The sequence below is a fragment of the Dipodomys merriami genome, unplaced genomic scaffold (assembly GCF_024711535.1).
Source record: "Dipodomys merriami isolate MVZ:Mamm:240054 unplaced genomic scaffold, mDipMer1.0.p SCAF_82, whole genome shotgun sequence".
Lineage (NCBI taxonomy): Eukaryota > Metazoa > Chordata > Mammalia > Rodentia > Heteromyidae > Dipodomys > Dipodomys merriami.
In genome coordinates this window covers 279290-299039 of record NW_027206424.1, presented here as the reverse complement: position 1 = coordinate 299039, position 19750 = coordinate 279290, and the positions used below count along the sequence as shown (strand labels likewise).

The following is a 19750-nucleotide window of genomic DNA, read 5'->3' as shown; positions in this document are numbered from 1 at the left end:
TAGTCAATGTACACCAGTGAGAATGGAACTGGGAAACCCAGGTTGGGACAGAAGGGAGTTAGAGAAGAGCTGATAAGATGATGTCTTCTACTCATAAATTGACATTGAATTGTTGAACTACTTAAAGATAATTGTACAGCTATTTAAAGATAATAAAAAATAAGTTAATAAAAGAAAACAACTGCCCATTTCTAATGAGGTGCTTCATATCCTCTCTGGAGGATCTGTTGAGCTGCCATATTCGTTTCTGTGAAGCTTTAGTGGGTCAAGGTCAGTATGAGGTGAGCCAGGCCTCCGGGCGAATCCTAGCCACCCACCCAGCCACGCACTCCAGCGGAGGCCTCCTGCCGGGGACTTCAGGCTGTCCCCAGCATGCATCCATGCTTCCCTACATCTGTGAAGTGAGACTTGGAGACCAGAACATTTTTATAATGGAAGGTTCTGTGTCATCTTTATCTGTATGTGCAGGATACTACAGAAACTGTAGCAGTTGTGCTTTTTCAATTCCTTGATAGCCACTTCCTATGATTTAAGAACTTTTTTTCTGTGATCCCGCCGCCCGCCATCCTGCTGTCTGGGCTAGGGTAGTGGCTGGCCCAGTGTGCTTTTACTAGCAGTCCTAATGTGTATGAACCGCCGATGCTGTGACACCTTTCAGAGCTCTGTACAGGTGGGCGGTCATTTTACAACTGCCTCCAGCAAGACACTGGCCAGCTGGCTGTTTGCTTAACTGCTGTTCTCTCTGGCTTTTTCTGTCAGATCATCTTCATGGATTTGGCTGTTTGTTCTACAAGAGGTCCTTGTACTACTAGGATACTTCCGTGCACGTATGCGCACACGTGTACACACACGTAAACATCCTTCTTGTCAACCTTAAACCACTTGTGGAGTTTTGGGTACGGATGTCCAGTGAGTCTTGTCATGATAGCCCGTGCCCAAGGGGTGCTTCCTGTGTTCCCAGCGATGGCTTCCCGGAAGCCCCCTCCCTGTGGACACCCATCCACTCTGGGGTTTTGTCTTTCTGCTTACTGGTTTCCTTACAGTTAGCATGTGCACGCACCGACTACACTGCAGTGCGGAGTCCCAACCCTGGGATTCTGGACTGGACGAGGCTTTGTCATTTCCCCTGAGCATCACCCCTGTTCAGTACTTCTCCCAGAGGACTGCTGCCATCTGAGTTCTCACAACCCATCGCTCTGTTTAGTTCTCTTTTTTGCCGGTTGTGGGGCTTGAACTCTGGGCCTGAGCACTCTTTCAGCTCTTCAGCTCAAGGCGAACGCCCTACCACTTGAGCCACAGCATCACTTCCGGCTTTTTTCTGCTGAGGAATTGGACCCAGGGCCTCATGCATGCAAGGAAAGCACTCTGCCACTAAGCCACCTTCCCATCCCCATTCTGCTTAGTTCAGATTTTTGTGCTAGTACTTGGGCTTGAACTTGCAGTCTCTTGCTCTCCATTGGCTTTTCTCCTCAAGGCTGCTGCTGTACTTATTGAGCCATAACTGTACTTCTGGCTTTTTACTGTTTAATTGGAGATGAATCTTTTGCGTTTGTCTGCCTGGGCTGGCTTGGGGCTGAGATCCGGTCATCACGGTTTGAATACAGCCCAGAGAGAAAAATCTGATAAGCTATCTTTCTTCAGTTAACCAGCAAAAAAAGTTGGATTGGAGGTGTGACCTAAGTGGCCTAGTGTTAACTATAAGTAAGCAAGCTGAGCAAGAGTACACTGAGTCCCAGTACTCTATTTACATGTGTGCCCGTGCGTGCACGACACACACACACACACACACAGAGCTAAAGCAAACGCTTCATGCCTGTATGCATTCAGAATTCAATATGGGATGAGGCCTGGAGCACCCTGCTGAAAGGAGGGCACCGCTGAAGTCTTTGGGGTTCCATTAAAGTCAGCTGAAACTGAACAGCTCTTTCATGATGACCCAAAAGCCAGGTCTTAATGTGTCGTTTTCAAACAACCTTTCTATTTTGATATTTGTAATTTGTGCTCTGCCTTTTCTTGATAACCGGCTATCAAAACAATCCTCAAGTGCTCTTGTATAAAAATAATTGGGGAGCAGGCTTTGAAAGCACTGGCTGGTCAGAATCTGAGTGCAGACGTCTGTTTGTGATGTGTGATTTATCTGATGTATGGTGCAGGGGTTCTTCGGTTTGCTGACACAGCTGATGTGTTGCATTGTAATGGTGCCAGGCAAAGTCTGACTATCTTGTGGATCATGCCAGAGCTCATCGGTTGGCCACATCCACTGAGCGATTTGGGGAGGAGGGGCATGTCTCTTCTGGTTGTCACCCTCAGCCTCTCGAGTGACCCAGACCAGCTTTGCCACAGCCCTGGTGTCATGATCCTTGAACACAATCTTAGAACATCTTTGCTGTGACTTTGATCTCACCACGTAGCTCAGCATAACCTTGAGCTCAAGATCTTCCCGCCTCAGCCTCAGATCTTGTATTACAGGAGCATGCCCCCGCAATGTTGTAATGCCTTCTGCTGTACGTTTGGTTGGTGATGTCAGGAATTGAATCCATGGCCTGGTGCATACTAGATAACATTGTACCACCTGCTGGTGGCTTTTTGTTACCCTTCTAACTGTGAGTTTATGCTGTCATCGACTAAACACAGTACTGTGGCTATCAGAGATGCAACTTGGTGGGATGGGGCAAGTAGATACATAAGTTCTGTAAGAGGAGATAATAGAAAGCTAAGTTGAGCTTTGATCATCCCCTTTAATCTAACTCAGTGGTGGGTGATGTGAACTCTTAATTGACCAGTGGTGAGGACTGCAGACGTGGCTCAAGAGTTCCCTCCTTTGAGTTCAAACTCAAGCCATCATTGCCACAAAAGAAGCAAGCTTACCGTTCCTCACCCATGGACTCCTAAGGACAGAACAAAATGAAGTGACCAATAGCTGTTCCCTGTCACCTTTGTCACTTTTCAAAAATTAGAGCCACAAAGAAAAAGCCTGGGGTGGATGTGAGAACATTTCCCTATGGCTTTCTTTCATGGAAAATACCACTGCAGATTCACATCTCGGTAAAATATCCCGCAGAAAGCCAATCTGAAAAGGAGATGCAACCCCGGGTCAGCAAGGGAGCCCAGTGCCAACGCACCAGGCTTCGCTGGCATGGGGCTGGTGGGCGTCCCTTGGGAGCAGCCCCACCTGACACCTCCCCCAGATGGCTGGGTTTTCTCCCTAGAGGAAGATCAGAGTGCACAGATTTGGTCAGAATTACTTTTTGTTTCAGTTTGGTTTTTTTTTTTTTTTATCATTTATTCTGGGTAAGTTTTGTTTCTCCTTTCTTGAATGCATTAAACCATGGCTATTTGTTGCATCTTGTAGAGAAACAGTATGGAAGCCCGTGGTATTGCACACTCCCAATCATTTCTAATCTGTTTAAGCCCCCCAAAAGTAGGGTTTTTTTTAAATGTGGGATTTATAATGTTGCTATACATTTTAATTATACGTTGGGATCAGGCAATTATGCACATTTCCAGTAATTAAGTGATTAGCTCTAATTACAGTAGCTGTATAAATATACAATAGTCAACTAGTCATGGCTGGATTTCATAGCACAAATAAACATACTAGCATAATGCCCCCTAGTGTACAGGTAAGGAAACAGTTACAAACAGGAATACAATTCTTTGCGAGGGATCAAAGTTGCATTGCCTTACCTAGCCGTGGTGTTCAGTATTGGAGCCACATACTCCTCCCTTAGGGGCTGCCTACCTTGTTCACACTCATAGGTAGTAGTGTGTCCGTGCCACATCAGCCCATTCCTGGGCCTCTGAGGATCATTTTGGTGTTTGGTTAATTCTCTGTTGACCATTTGTCAATAGAGGCCAGGTACCAGTGGCTCACACCTGTCATCCTAGCTACTCAGGAAGCTTGGTTAATTCTCTGTTGACCATTTGTCAATAGAGGCCAGGTACCAGTGGCTCACACCTGTCATCCTAGCTACTCAGGAAGCGGAGATCTGAGGATCATGGTTCAAAGCCAGCCCAGGCAGGAAAGTCCTTGAGAGTCCTGTTTCTGTTTAACTACCAAGAAGCCAGATATGGAGTGCTAGCTTTGAGCAAAAAGAGCTCAGGGACAGTGCCCACACCCTGAGTTCATGTGCTCGGCATGGGCACCAAAAAGTAAGTTTCTTTTTGTACCTGTTGGTTGCTGGTGGGTGGGTTCTTTGTTCTTAAAGGCTCTGCGGCCGCGTGTTGGGACCGCTGGAGTCGGCTCTGGAGCTCAGGCATGTGGTGTGTTGAATCAGGTCTGGGCTGAGTGCAGTGTTGCCTTCCATCAGTTCTGCTGGCTTGTGTCCTGCTCCCATGGTGACACCCCCATCCTCAGCTCAGACCTGGGCCTCCAGGTGGCATCCCCAGCCTGCAGAGCCCTAGCAGACGCATTTCCTCCTCACACGGAAGTGTGCGGGGCTGGTCTGTTTCCCTTGGAGCAGTCGGCGCCTCCAGCAGCATCTCCACGCTTAGACAGTAGCTGTGTGTACGCCATGCCTGCAGGCAGTGTCCCCACAGGTGCCAAGAAGGTTCCGGGCTTCCAAGAACATTCTAGGCCTAGTGAGTATTTGAGGACACGCTCATCTCCCAGGAACTCGCCCGCTTTCCTTGTAGACAACTTGCAGGCATTCAAGCATGCAGTGAGAGGTCACGTTGGTCACAACCTCAGTTGGTATGTCCTGGAATGGAATGGGTGGCTGTGTCGGAGTAAAGCCCAGGCAGGGTTCGAAGAGTGCTCCCTCTCCAGAGAAGCCTCGTGGCCCTTTCTGACACGGGAGCACTGGGCGGGCTGGGTTCCCAAAAGGAGGGGAGGGAAAATGATCTGTGCCCGTCTGCACACCCACAAAGACCTCGCCCCCCTCTGCCCTCGGCCCTCGTGTCTCACCCAGAGTAGTCTCAGTCTTGGTTCTCACAACCTGCTTGGATGTGCCGAGAGTCCTTCCCTTCCCATGGCACCCGGAGAGGGGGAGGGAGCCACGCCTTGTGGAAGGAGACATCAGCCCTTGTGTCTTTAAGGCGTCTTCACAGCTCCCCCCTTCCCCCCCCAACTGTTAGGCCAGGGCTGCCTGTGCTCCCTGTGCTCCCGGGCAGTGTCAGATGTGGGAAGAATGTTCTCCACTGCTCCTCAGCACTGCTGTGGAGACGTGGCTGCTACGCAGTCCTGGGAAGGGGCTTGTCTGACAGGGCGTAGCTGTGGCTTCCCCCTCACCCTGGGGAAGGCCCATGGCTGTTGCCTCCTCTTTACCCAGGCCGGGGCCTGTCTCACGCATTGATGTGTGCTGTGGGGTCTGGGACTTCCGTGGGGTGCTGGCGCGGCGCGGCACGCCGGTCTGCCCCTGCGGCTGCCGTCCCCGGGTGATTCCGGGTTATCTTCTCACCTGCGTGGATGGCAGTGTTTGTGGGACAGGGGTGAGGCGGACTTTGTGGACTTTGCCCTGTGCTCAGGGCGCCTTGACACACAGGTGTGGCTCAGCACGGGGCATCCAGGGCTTCAAGTGTGAGTCAAGTGTAGCCCGTACAACTGCGGCTCAGGAACTTTGACAGTGCCACGAGAAGCTGGCTCGAGGTGACGAGGTGACGCGTGTGCCTTTGCTTTTATTAAGTGGTTAAGCTGATGAGCCCCACAAGGGCTGGAATCATTCGGAGCATGGCTAACCTTGAAAGGGCGCCTCGGCGTGGACAGAGCAGTCCTCTGCACATCCACACGGCCCGTGGCCTCCCATCAATCCCACGTGACTGCCTTAATAAACCCTCAGGAACACCAGGTATAAGACACAGGACAGGCCTCTCATTCATCCTAGCCACTTGGAACAAGACTGGAAAACCATGAGTTCAAGTCCAGCCTGGGCAAAGGAAGCAATACCCTATCTCAAAGCTAGAATTAAATGGGGTTGGAGGTCTGAGTATATAATTCACATGAGCACTTGTGTAAATGAAGTTTGGGTTCCACCCGAAGATAAAAACTTAAAACACCAGACTTCCTGTGACTGTTTTACTAATGTTGCTCTCCCCTGCCCCCCCCCCCACCACCTTCCCATTTTGTAGTTAGATTAACAAATTACTTTGGTAGATAATATTGGATGGACAATGAAAGGACTTTTTCAAAGCTAGAAAAGTTTTCAAATGTAAACACCTTAACAGAAAAGCTACATGGCCTCTCTCCACATTCCAAAGGAGGAAGTGGGTTTATCATAGGCCTATTTTTGGCCGTTTCAGCCGGAAAACAGTGTGGAACCCACTGACCTCAGCAGTGTCTCTGGGGAGCTGCGGGGATGGGAGTTGTGGGGAGACGATCTTGCTGATGGGCAAGCCCAGGACCACCTCCTTGGGAGCTTCTGGTTTCTGCCTGCAGGTTCAGAGCCGCCCTTCCCAGAAATCTTTGTTCTGCAGTGGTCCAGGGACTGACATCCCGGCAAGTTAGTGTGGGCTTCTGATGAGCCCAGTCAGACATGAGATGCTTGTTTGGGTCTGGGGGCTGCTCTGTGGAGCATGGGTTCCTGGCTGGTCTCATGTTCTCCCATCTTGAACTGGCCTGGGGTGGTCTGAATCTCTGGAGGTCTCTGCACTTGTGAACCTCTGCCTTACATTTCACAGGAAATGGGCTTTGTGCAGATGTTGCTTGCATGTCTTAGCTATTTGGGCTTTCCCCAGTTAGCTTTTTGTTGTGTTTATCTTGTCTGCCGGAGAGTTTGAGTGTCTTTTCTTTATTATCAGATCTTTTTTTCTTTTGACAATCTTATTTTTATTGTATGAACTTTTCTGTGGATCCTTGTAGCATTGAAAGTTCAAGTCCATAGGATTTACTCTTTCCAAGATCGCTTCCATCTTGCCTTTAAAAGAGAGATGTTTAGACCAGGCGCTGGTGGCTCACGCCTGTAATCCTAGCTACTCAGGAGGCTGAGACCTGAGGATCATGGTTCAAACCCAGCCCGGGCAGAAAAGTCTGCGAGATCTTATCTCCAATAAAGCACTAGAAATCCGGAAGTGGTGCTGTGGCTCTAGCAGTAGAGCACTCGCCTTGAGCTGAAGAGCTGAGGGACAGCGCCCAAGCTCAGAGTTCAAGACCCATGACTAATCAAAAAAAAAAAAAGAGAGAGAGAGAGGGAGATGTTTAGAACAGCAGTCCTTTCTGGGCGATTGTAAAGTGTTTAAGGGGGGATAAAACCCTGCCAGAGTGTTTGTGGCTCCCGAGCTCCGGGGCGGGTGTTTCTCCCGACCGGCGGGAAGCATCTGTCATAATGTTTGTGGAATCCAGCAGCAAGGCTGCGGGAGCTCTGGTAGCTGCCAAGCAGAACAGGCCCGAGAGCCAGTCCAGGCCCCGTGGTTCTCCGGCAGAGGTGACCCGGCCCACCACACCCTCGCCGCTACCCGCTCTGAGCCGGCGGCCAGGCACCGATGTGGTGTTTTGTTAGGCATTTAAGGACTGTGCTGAACACACTGGCAGTAACTGGTACGGCCCGGAGCGCCACCCTGAGGGAAAGCCACGTCCCACAGCGGTCTCGCGATAGCTCTGGCACGACCCAGCTCTCTGAAGGGGCTGCTGCGTTCATCAGCTGTGCCTCACAAGAAGTATGGCCAGTGACCGCGGAGGCACGGCAGGCGGGCGGGAGGGGATCCTACTTGCTGTGTGACAGTGTTCTCTCCCTGGAAGGGCAGAGCTATCCTAAGTTGGGGAGCCCTTCCCCCTGACACTGGAGAGCCACTCTTCCCCGTGGGGCTTGTGGGTTCCCTGAAATAGAAGAGGAAATGACGAGGCGCCTGGGCTGGGCTGCAGGAGTTACTCGGCCATCTTGTCTCTGGTCTGAGTGTCCTGCAAGGGGCAGCAGCCGTGTCCCCCTCCCAAACTGAAGTTGTCCTCATTCCCGGAAGGACTGTCTGGAGGGGAGGAGGCTCTGCTGGGCTTCAGAACTGGTCAAGAGGGCGCCCTGGGCCTGTGCCAGCCCTTCGGGGCCGCTCGCGGCAATTCGTCCTGGTTCGGGATATGTGGTGACGGGAAAGGCCGGCGTCTGTGCAGTCAGGGGCTCTGTGAACATTTTCCTGTCTTGGTGGGTCTGGGTGAGCCCAGCCTCAGGCCGGGATGCGCTGTGGGATGCCCGCATGTATCTGCGCCTGCCTGGCCTTTTCTGCCCGCCAGTGGAAAGATGGCAGACACTGGCACCGTGAGGACAGTGTGTGCAGAGATGCAGCATTTTACAGGCAGCGTCTTCCGTTTAACCTCCCCCCACCCTTTCGGGCATCTGGGGATGTGGGGTGGTGAGTTTTGGTCCGTTTGCCACCCAGCAGGGCATTTTCCAGTTGGTTTGCGCATGTACCGGGAAGACAGGAAAAGACGGTGCGGGGTTTGCGTTCCGCCTTGCGTTCGCCAGGTGGGTGTTCTACCACTTGATTCAAGCCTCTAGTCCCTTGTAATAGTTGGTCCTTTTCACAATGGAGTCTGACCAGGCTGTGGTCCTCCTAACTTTGTGCTTCCCTTCCCGGTGTCATTGGAGATGAGAGGAACACACTATTGACTGAGTGCAAATCTGAAAACCTTCATTTTCCTTCCCTGGCCACAGTGCCCCAAATGATGCCTCCCAGGTACCCAGGGTCACGAGTGTGAGCCGTGGGGGCTCTGACCGCGGCGTGGGCCCCATGCAGATGCTCTGTGCGGAACGGGGGTCATCTCATCAAGCTGGTGCTCACCCGGCCAGAAGTCAGACGGGTGGCTCAGCTTCAGAGACAGAGCAGCAGTGTTCGGGGGGTATAAAGCACTGTGTGCCCCACGTTTCGTCTGGACCCAGTGCGGGGGGAGGGACGGCGTAGCACTGCCCTGCGCCTGCAGTTCCTGCGCTGTAACTGCACATCACTGCATCCAGCGATCACCTCTTTCTCTGTAGTCAGGTTTGAACTTAGACCTCTGGTTAAGAGACACTCAGTGAAGCCACACTGTCCTGGATGTGATGGCCACAGATGCACATACTACCTCATTTAAAAATGTTTAGTCAGGGGCTGGGAAGGTGGCTCAGTGGTACAGCGCTTGCCTTGCATGCATGAGGCCCTGGGTTCGATTCCTCAGCACCACATAAGCAGAAAAAGCCAGAAGTGGCGCTGTGGCTCAAGTGGTAAAAGTGCTAACCTTGAGCTGAAGAGCTGAGGGACAGCGCCCAGGCCTAGAGTTCAGGCCCCACGACTGGCAAAAAAAAAAAGTTTAGTCAGGTGCGGTGGCTCACACGATAACCTCAGTTACTTGGGGGGGGGGGGTCCAAGTCTGGCTGTGATGAAAGCTTGGAGACCCTATCTGTGCAGCAAGTGCAGTGTGACTCGTGCGAAGGCACTTGCCTGCTAAGTTGCAGAGGAGGGGTGCGCTTCCAGTGGCTTCCAGACGACCATCTTTGATGTTGTGGCGCATTGCCTGGCAGAGGGCACAGGATGGCTTAATCTCCTGCCCCAGCTGCTAGGTTCCGTAGGCACGCGTGACAGAATGATTCGCCATCATAGGGAAAGGAAGGAATGCGGGTGTAAGCAGTGTAACCATGTGGTTCATAACCACAGCCCCCAGCTCAGGCTGCAGACCTGGCCTGCCTCTCCCAGCCCCTGGCCTGCTCGCAGCCTACAGCAGGCTTTCCTTCCCTCCGCACCGTGTTTGTTCTTAGCTGTGTGTGCCGGATTAACGCTTCATCATGGGGGGATTAGGGTTGGACTGGCATCCAAGCAGTCTCCCTTGGCGGCTGTGGGGTCCATACTTGGGGAGCATGCCTGAGAGCGGGGGGAGGGGGCTTGTCCTAAAAGCACCTCCGCGGCGGTGTGGGATAAGCCGCAGCTGCTGCGGGAGGCCTGGCCGGCGCAGGCCGCCGGCTCCATCAGTCTGACGAGATGTCACATGGAACAAAAGCTTTAGGGGTTTTATTTAGCTCCTAATCCCCACACTGAGGAAGCAGAGGTCCCTGTGAGCCTGCAGCCGGGAAGCGGACAGGCAGGCTCCAGCACCGGCTCCTTTCTGGGCCTGAGCCGGGCAGGCAGACCCCGGGGCCCGCGGCCGGGCGAAGCCAGGCAAAGGGACCGTGAGTCTGCTGTTGAGCCTACTAAGGTTTCAGAGGATTAATAATTGAGGCTGGGCTTTGAAACACAAAGCGCCCGTTGGTGCTTGCAGCCATCTCGGGCGGGCCGGCGTTCTGTCGGGTCTGGTGTTGATGGATGTGGCCGAAGATTGAGAACGAGGCCTCCTCCCTGCCTGGCCGCCGCCGTGCACCCCGCCGATGCCGGTTCCCAGCAGGCACGGCAGCGTCGGGCGCTCTCAGAGCTGGGACGCCGCCGGCTGGTACGAGGGCCCCTGGGAGAATGCGGACGCCCCGCGGGCTCCGGGGAGGAGAAGCTCCCTGACGTATGGCCCCGGAGAGGGGGGCTGGGGGGACCCGCCGAGCCACCGGGCGCTGGACGCTGCCCTGCCGGGGCCTGCCGAGCCTTTCCTCTACCGGGAGGCCTTTTACAACTCGGTGGCCACGAGGAAGGGCCCGCTGCCCGACTTGGCCTTCTACGACGGCCGCCAGGCCGCCATGTCCGGCCGCAGCTCGCTCCTGCCCCAGGACTTCTACAGCGAGGCGGCCCGGGGGACCCGGCTGTCCAAGGAGCCTCCTCCCTATTTTCGGGACCCGGGAGTCAGCCGTGCGGTGCCCGCCTACGGAGCGCTGGGCAGCCGAGGGCCGTGGGAGCAGCTACCAGGCCAGGTGCCCGTCCTGCAGGACGCCAGTCACCTGTACCGAGATCCCGGGGGGAAGATGGGGCCTGCGGGCCCACGGCCTCCGGGCAGGGCGCCGTCTCCTGGGCGGTACGGGAGGGAGCTGCCCGACCCCCGGCTTGGGGTGGAGGCAGCGGCCTACCCCTCCAACCAGCTGTACAGTGATGCCGGTGAAAGGCCTGCGGACCCCACCCCCGCCAGACAGGCGGCCCCCACCTGCCTGGTGGTGGACCCCGGGGCCGCGGCCGCCTCTGACAGCAGCCGCGGCTATGGGCCCGCGCGGGAGGCCGTCCTCCCCTCCAAGCTGCCTTACGAGTGCGAAGCGGACCTGTGCGCCTTGCCGGGCCCCGGGGGCAGGAGGAGCGTGCCGCCTGAGTTCCTGGCGCTGCTGCGGGCGGAAGGGGTGGCGGAGACCACGCTGGCCGCCCTCCTGCAGCAAGGCTTCGACTGCCCGGCCGTCCTGGCCACCCTGGAGGACGCGGACGCCAAGGCCGTGGCGCCCAACCTGGGCCAGGCCCGCGTCCTGAGCCGCCTGGCCGGCAGCTTCAGGGCGGAGATGCAGCTCCGGAGACAGGGCCGCGCCGGCCCCCCACCCCGGGCCCGGTCCAGCAGCTTCAGCCACCGGAGCGAGCCGCTGCCCGGGGACCCCGCCCTGCAGGCCCAGCTGCCGCCGGGGCCCCTGCAGGCCCCCCGGCCCGGAGACCTGGCCCGCCGCCCTGCCAGTGCTCCCTCCCAGCACCTCCTGGAGACAGCGGCCACGTATTCTGCTCCCCTCCTCCCCCCCAACCCCGGCTACAGCTCTCCCACCCCCTGCGCCCTGACCGTGCGGCTGAGCCCCTCCTACCCACCCCAGGCTGGGGTGGCCTTGACTCACCCCGGCCCCCTGGCCCCCCTTCACCCAGCCCCCCGAACAGCCTACTCCACCTCATACACCGTGCCCATGGAACTCCTGAAGCGGGAGCGGAGTGTGGCCGCCTCCCCGCTGCCCAGCCCCCACGGCAGCCCCCAGCTCCCGCGGAAGCCCAGCGCCCCCAGCGAGCCCGCCGCGCCGCCGCCCGCCAGCCAAAGCCTCCACACGCCTCACTCTCCGTACCAGAAGGTGGCCCGGCGGACCGGAGCTCCCATCATCGTCTCTACCATGCTCGCCACGGAACCAAGTAACCTGTCCTTCCCACTACACTCAGCTGGGTGCTCGAGCAGCCGGGGAGGGTGCAGAGGCCGGAGCACACGCAGGGGCCGGGGGGGGGGTGCTCCCCAGGGGCTCCACACAGGCCCCCACACACCAGAAAGTCCTGCTGTGGCCAGTTTCCGGGCAATGGGCCTACCCCCTGGCGTAGCAGCCCCTTTCCAGCCCTGGTGGATGGGCGGATGTCCCTGTATGGTCTGGAAGTGTAGCTGTCTTCCTGGTGGCTCAGAAGTCTCGAATCAGGCCGTCTGGTTTGGTGCTCAGGGGTAATTCTGCGGATTCCGTGGAGTGGCTTTGGAGACGGCGGGGTGTTTGAGCGTGTGGAGGCGCACACCTCTGTAGTGCCCACACACACTGCGAAAAGCAGCGATTACCCGCCGCAGAGATAAAAATGTGTGTATTTCCACACTTGTGGGTTAAACAAGGCAAGATGTTGAAATCCCTTAGAACTCACTGTTTCAAAAACATATTTAGTCTCTCATCTGGGAAAATACAGTTGGGAATTCTGCTTGCTCGTAGGGAAGAACGTATTACCAGGTTGAGGAAAATCCGAGCCGTGCTAGATGGATTTCTTCAAAGCGTGAACCAAATGTAACTGATCACACGTCTTTTGTGGGTTGTGGTTGTTAATCATCCTCTGAGCAATTAGGTTTCTTGTATTTTAACTCTTGACTGGAAATCGAAAATATGTCCATTATCTGCCTCCCGACACAGTTTAGAAAACAGTTCTTTTAGATTACTTGCCGTGTTTTCCTGGGCATCTGGCGTGAGTGGAGCGCTGCCTTGCAGACAGCTCTCCCGGAACCTTTCCGTGCACGGGTGCCCGGCGAGCTGGCTGCTGCCTGTCAGGGCTGCCATTTTTGCTCCCCTAGCTTTACCTTCCCAAGGTCACTACCTTCCCAAGGGTTCACAACCTCTGCGTGCACTCTTCCTAAAGAATCCAGCTTGTCTTCCTGGATTTTTTTTTTTTTTTAATGTACTAAGAAGGAAGTCCGAGGATAATTTTTCCAAGGGCCCCATGCCTCCTCCTCTCCCAGTCATTCTTTCTTTGCAACCAACTAATTTGCATGGCGATGACATTTGTTGCTCCAGTAATTTCATCTGATAATGGCTGGGCTTGCAAAGCGGATCTGAAAACATATTCCTTAATTATGTGTTGCTAAGCAACCAGAGGGTTTGGTCATAATCACAGATTATCTCCTCCTTGAAGTCGTGGAAAGGTTTTGCTGAAGGAGGACCTGCAAAATTGCCTTCTCTCCCCCCCCCCCCCTTTCTGTTTATTTTTGCAGTGTCTTCTAACAAAAACACTCACTGTTGTTTGGGTGTGGGGTGAGGGTTTCATAAGCTGTTTAGAGTGTGATTGTTAACACGCTCTTTTGCAGACCGAAGGATATTGATTTTGATTTTGTGTGCGTGCCAGCACGCCAGTGCCGAGGACGTCTGCCAGCAGATGAATTTCTCTGTCGAGTGATCTGTCCCGGAGCACCCATTGTCATCTTGGTTCCTTCTTGTGCTTTCCGTGTTGCACGATGGCTACCCTGTCGCGGCAAGGGTCGGCTGGGTACTTGGCTTCCTGCTCTCTCAAAGGCAGGGGGCAGGGGCCCTGGGCTGGGGCAGGTTCTGGGTTCTGGGGCAGGTTCTGGGTACCGGTGTGCCCAAGAAGATAATGCTTTCATTAAGCCAAGCACAGGGACCTGAGGTCTGTACCCATGGCCCACCTCTCCTGAGCCTGGAGACGCCATTCTCTACTTGTTGACGCACAGCCGGGTTACTCATCCGTAGCACCACCAGCCTTTACCGAGTTAGTGTTGGCATCCCATCCCGAAGGAAGAAAGCTCTCTTCCTTCAGACCATCCGGAGAGGCGATGGTTTATAGCGCTGCTGCTGCTGCTGCTGCTGCTGCTGCTGCTGCTACTGCTGCTGCTGCAGTTGCTTTGGCTGTCCCCCCACCCCACCCCTTGGTTTTTTAAACCAGTAGGCTTGTGTTTGCCAGCCCAGCCCATTGACCGGGCAGTCAGCAACAAGGCAAAGTAGGCTGATGCGCTGGGTTGTCTGGGTTCTGTTTGAACCTTCATGAGCGACCGCCTGGTGGGTCCCCCTCGCTCCCACACTCGCTTTGCTGCCTGGCATGCATGGCCAAGCCTTCCCACGGTGGCCGTCACGTGTGGTCACCCACAGCCAATGTTGGCTGCTGCTCTGGCTCCTGTGTGCCAGGGGTGGGGAGGGAGGGCGATACAGACAATGGCAGCCATCTTCGTGTCTCCCCCCAAAGGCATCAGAGCCCCGCCCACAGAGCACCCCACCCACGGACAGAGCTCACAGTCCGGGAGCCTTGAGTGAGCAGCTGCCATCCCTGCCAGTTTTCACAGAGACAGGTCCGTTTTCCACGAGCCAGTTTCTCTTCGTGTACTTGGTCTGAAGTACCAACCACAGAATGTTCAGAGCAGAGAAACAGTCCCGGGGCTCCTTGCTAAATTAGGAGTCCCAGGGAGACCCCAGGCGGTAGCAGCGGTCTGTGTCATTCCTGCGATCTGAGCAGCTGATGCAGGGGTCAGCAGAGCCGTGGGGAAGCTTTCACGGTTGGCCGCCTGTTCCTTATCACCCTGAACATGAGGGGAGAATTCGCAGGTTTCTTGCTAGTAAGTGGGAGACTCGCCATAGATTTACCATGAAAAACATCCACTTGTGACCCGTGCATGGCCCCTGAGCCACTCTGCCATCTGATTCTCGTGGTGAAGCTCCTGTGGCATTTTCCTGTGTGGTCTTTGGTCCACGAGGATCTGAGCCTAGCTGTCAGCAACAGCTGTAGGACACAGGAAAAACTGAATGGACAGAGGTAAAGGCAGGAAAAGATGCAGCCGGAACACAGCCTTCCCGGTAGACCTGTCCAAACAGAGACGACAGGTGTGCGGATTTCTCCATGGGCTTTCTAGCATCAGCAGGAAATCACTTCAAAGATTTATGTTGGTGTGGTGGTTCATGCCTCTAATCCCAGCTGCTGGGAAGGTAGATAGAGTAACAGTAACAAGAAAGTTAATGAAGCCCCATTTTACTCACGAGTCTGAGCAGGGCTAGTCTACCTCTGGTTCCCTCACAAAACCTTGTCTGAGCATTAAGCTTACTATTCCATCTAGGGTACAAAATAAATCTTGTTTCTTGTTTGGGTTGGGGTAGTACTTGCTTGTGAACGCGGTGACAGGCGGAAGAACAGATCTCCCCGCCATGCCCGGGACAGCGGCTTGCTTTTGCCTTAGGTCTTGGCCAGGGCCTCGTTCTAGTGAAGTTGCTGCCAGCCGGCCGCCCCGTGCTCCTGCCTCCAACTGACCCTGACCTCTGAACCCCGCTCCCTTCCTGAGGGGATTTTTTTCCGTGAAGGAATCCCCGAGTTCGCAGTGTCTTCCTGTGAATGGCTTTGAGCGCGGGTTGCTTTAGAAGTCTTGGGAATTAAGGGAGGTGGCAGGCGAGGAGGGGCTGCTACGCCCAGAGGTCATCTTCCTGCCCAAGAGCCAGGGCTGCCGTGCCGGCTGCCACCGAGCAGCCCCGCTTCTCAGCAGCCTGGAGCTGGGCCTCGCGCCGCCCTAGCCACGGAAGGGCAGCGGTGCTGCTTTTATGGGTGTTCAGCCCGGAGGAGGCGAGGAAAAGCGTGGAGCCGCCCAGGCCCGAGGGGAGCCGTGTGGTCTCTTCCTGGAAGGACAGTGGGCCAGTCCACCTCATCTCAACCAGAAGCCCCAGAGCCGCGGGACCTGGTGGGATCTGTTTGTGCTGCAGCCTGCTTGCTCCTGGGGTCCTCGGCCGCAGCAGGACCTGCCAAGACCAGGCCCTTTTCCTGAGCTCTGCAGGGACTCGGGTCCATTCCCAGACTCTCACCCACATAGACTGGGGGGACCCCACGCTGCTCAGGAGCCGCCTGTGCTGTCCTCAGCTTCCTGAGCTGTTCAGCTCTTCTCTGCCCACAGCACCGGCGTGCTGACGTCATACCTGACTGTGAGCCAGAACTCACCCTTCCAAGGCCCGGGAAGAAATGTCCAGAAGACAGCCTTGCGCAGGGACCCCTTGCAGAGCGTTGCTCTGGGGGGCAGTGGTAGCGTTTGCTGCCTGTGGCTTTGGGGTGGGTTTGGAGCGGGGCTTGCTCTCCCATGCAGTTTTGGAGAGAAACCATGAAGCCCCGCTGCGCTCTGGGCAGTCAGTTGGGGGACGGGGCGGGGCGGGGCGGCCAGTATGGCACTGCGATTGCTTCTTACTGGTTCTATGGATCGATGCCCGAGTCTCAGCAGTAAAGGAAGGAGGCGTTCCACGGAACCCCACGGATGCCCTGGTCCCCAGACGCCCTGCTGAGGGCGGCAGAGCACAGCTTCCACCTCCGTCTGAATGAGCGCCAGCCAGTGCCAGTGCCCAGGACTTTCTAGGAAGATGCCTGCCGTGGGAAGCTCTGGGGAGCAGAGGCAAACTTCACTGTGTTGGTTTTGCTGTCTGGGATGAGCCCTGCTCCCTGAGCTTGTCTCCGGTGCCCGTGGGAAGGGCGTCCCTCAGGCGGCTGGGTATGGGTGTGCACGGGCAGACACTTCCCGGCGGACCGTGTCCCTGTCCCTTGTCTGAGGTTCAGAAATAGGAATGGGTGGCCAGTTATTCCACTTTGTGGCCAGAGGCTAAGGTTGGGTGCTCAGCTCCTGGAGGTCGACAGGCCTAGAAACCAGTCCTAGCCACACTTGCTCACTGGGTGGACCTGGGTGTGTTCAGCTCACCACCCAGTGCCCTCTTCCCTGTTGAAGAACAGGACCTGCCGCCGCACAGGCAGGCCGCCCAACTGCAGTGACCGAGAGGAGGTGACAGCCATGGCGGTGGTCGGGAGCCCAGGGGAAGGGGGTGTGTTCATGCCGGGGCAGACCACCGTCCCCTGCTGCATCGCTCACACCTCCATTTCCATGTGTGTTCTTGGCCGTTGGTGCTGCATGACTCAGTAACTTCGATAAAGTACTGAAGATGAGTTACAGGAAGTGGCTGGCAGGGGCAGGGCACCAGGCACAGCTGTGCACAGATGTGGCCCATCCTTCCAGCCGTCACTGCCAGTCAGCTTGTGTCCAATAATGTGGCACGGAACGTGTCCCACCAGAAAGGAGCGGGCAGTGCCTGGGAGGCCCACCCACCCGTGACCTTTCCAGAGCTGGGTTCAAAGCCCAGAACCTTCCAGTTCAAAGGCTCTGTGCCACTGCCACCCCTGCTGCATGCACAGCGTGAGCCCCAGGGCGATGGTCAGAAGACCCCACCCACCCTGGCCACCTGCTCAGTGACCCCATAGAACCTTGAGACTTGAACACCCCCTTTTCTCCTGGGGCTCCTGCGTTTCAAATGTTGTCACTGGTAAAATCCTGAGCATCGTCTCAGCAGTGACTTGGGGTGCCACGCTTAGGATGGGGGGGTGCAGGGAGGTGTTTGCCGCTGAGCCTGCTGGGTCTCTGTTAGGAAGGGGAGATCACATGGTGCATACGAGCAGGGTCTTGACCTCACAGGGAGCCCACTGTGGAGAGCAGGAAATGAGCCAGTCAACCGCCACGCACAGCTCGGCTCCTCCTTGGGGCTGTGCTGCAGGCGTCTCCCGGAAGCACACTGTAGCTGCTGTGCCCATAGTCCTGGCTGCTGCTGGGCAGGGCAGCGGGCGGTGCGCGGTGGATCCTCCAGACCCGCAGCCAGCGATACCACACGGCAGATCACCGCAGACGACGCTGCCCTGTCTTGGGCTACAGGCTCCGCTACTTTATTTTGGGGGGGGGGGTCCTGTCGCGGGGCCTGAACTCTGGGCCTGGGCGCCGTCCCTCAGCTCTTCAGCTAGCGCTCTACCACTTGAGCCACAGCGCCTCTTCCAGCTTTTTTCTTTTTGCTTATGTGGTGCTGAGGAATTGAACCCAGGGCCTCGTGCATGCAAGGCAAGCGCTCTACCACTGAGCCACCTTCCCAGCCCCCCGCTACTTTTTTCACTTTGTGTATGTGTAGTTTGGGTTGTGCACATCTTGAGTTTCGCAGCTTAGGATAATTCCTGCGGTGTGGCAAATGCGCTCCTGGAGCGACTGCTGGCGGCGGTGCGTGCAGTGCCTGGGGACGGCTCCGCGCTGTCCCTGTGGTTGCACCTGGCCCCAGTCCTTTCCTGACCAGCCTGGCTTGGAGCCCAGTCCTCGGATCTCAGCATCCTAGGTAGCTAAGATTACAGGCATGCACTCCCGGCATCCAGCTCGTGCCCTGTCTTGTGTTTGTTTTTTCCAGTCCTGGAGCTTGAACTCAGGCCCCAGGCGCCATCCCTGAGCTTCTCTGTGCTCAAGGCTAGCACTCTACCACTTGAGCCAACGCTCCACCTCTGACTTTCTCTGGATGTGGTACTGAAGAATGGAACCCAGGGCTCCATGCGTGCTAGGCAAGCGCTCTACCACTGAGCCCTAGCCCCAGCCCTTGTGTTCGGTCTTAAATGCACCGTCCTCTGGAGGCCGGGCATTCGGATGGAGGCCTTCCTTCTTGCAGTTTGTCTTGGATTGTGGAGCTCATGTGAGGCCTTGCCCAGCATCCAGCATCCAGCCTGGGACAGCAGGGGAGGGCAGCCTGACCTCCTTCCGCTCTGTTCCTTCTGGGAACATGTGCCTGTTTCCTAACTCCATGCCAGACATCTGCTGGGCCCCTTGGCGCCCCATGCAGTCCCACGCAAGGGTTCTTTGTGGTGGAATCTTACCACTCACCCTCCCATCTTCCCTCGCCATCTTGCGCTCTGCCTCCCCAGGGTCCTCTCTGCGGCCAATCCCTTCTGTCTCCATTTCCTGCCTTGTTATAAAGGTCTTACAGCTGGAATAAATCCACTGCTAGGTTAGAGCTTGGGTACATAGGGTCTAACTTCCACTGAAGGGGACAACTAAGGTTGGGTGTCACCAAGGAGAAAGGCCACCAAAGTCAGGGAGGGAGGTGGTCGCTAGGCAACCTAGAGTTTGTCGCCCAGGCAACAACATCCATGAGATGACGCTGTGGACGCCACTCTCTGCCGGCTCTCGGTTCCTGCCTTGTGCGCTGCGCACCTTCGCCTGCTTCCACGCCTGTTGCGTTCATCCAGGAGGAAGCTGGGAGGGCTGCTTGCCTGTAGCTCCCCACATGTCCTCTTTGCTTCTTTGCAGAAGGAAAGAGCTGGGATGGGAGCCGATGGGAGCCTCCGTTTCCTTGCATTTATCATTGCACCACCACTGCGCGCCTCGCAGGTCTGAGCGCGCGACTGGGGGGCTGGAGGCCTGCCTCCCTCCCCAGTGCAGCTCAGGGTGCTTCTGGCCTGCACCTGGGTCCCATAGGCCTCTCTTCCTCTCCTATCCAGGTGAAGAGGCTGCACACCTTTTTGGTCTTTGGGTTCCCCCTGACGGGCATCTGGTGTTCCATAGCAGGGAAACAATGGCTGTGGTCTCTGCTGGTGAGGGGATGGGGGCTGCGCCCTCGGGACTCCACAGTCCCCGAGTCTTGATCGTGGTGTGCAGCAGTGTGCTGTCCCATTTCTCAGCTCCCTCTTCAGGTCTGAGCAGCCGTGAATGGTGTCAGTGACTCAGTGTACCCCCAACTCCAGGAAATAGAGCAGTTCAGCTGAGCAACCCAGGTGTTTTCTTTGGATTTCTGGGTTGCAAGAGCTTGTCCCAGAGTTAACCTTCAGCCTGGGAACACACACCACTACTGGGAGGAGCCTGGGAACACACACCACTACTGGGAGGACTGCATCCGGGGTGGGAACTGCCCTGCGGCCAGGCACAGCATGAAGGCACAGACCTGGCCTCTCAGGACCACGAGCCAGTGTCGGGGCAGTTGCTGCCACGCATCTG

At 56.2% G+C, this 19750-nt stretch overlaps 1 protein-coding gene across 8 annotated transcripts in view; it reads left to right on the top strand.

Moving 5' to 3' along the window:
- The window catches only part of LOC138819815 (C-terminal-binding protein 2), a 125000-nt gene that overhangs the window by 96601 nt on the left and 8649 nt on the right, over window positions 1–19750 (top strand). The window contains exon 1 of one of the 8 annotated variants that reach the window (XM_070011361.1): window positions 10257–11892. The exons of the other annotated variants lie outside the window; for them this stretch is intronic. Coding sequence (XP_069867462.1) covers window positions 10257–11892 — 1636 coding nt within the window. Of the gene's footprint in view, window positions 1–10256; window positions 11893–19750 lie in introns of those variants that run through there. 8 annotated transcript variants of the gene reach the window in all.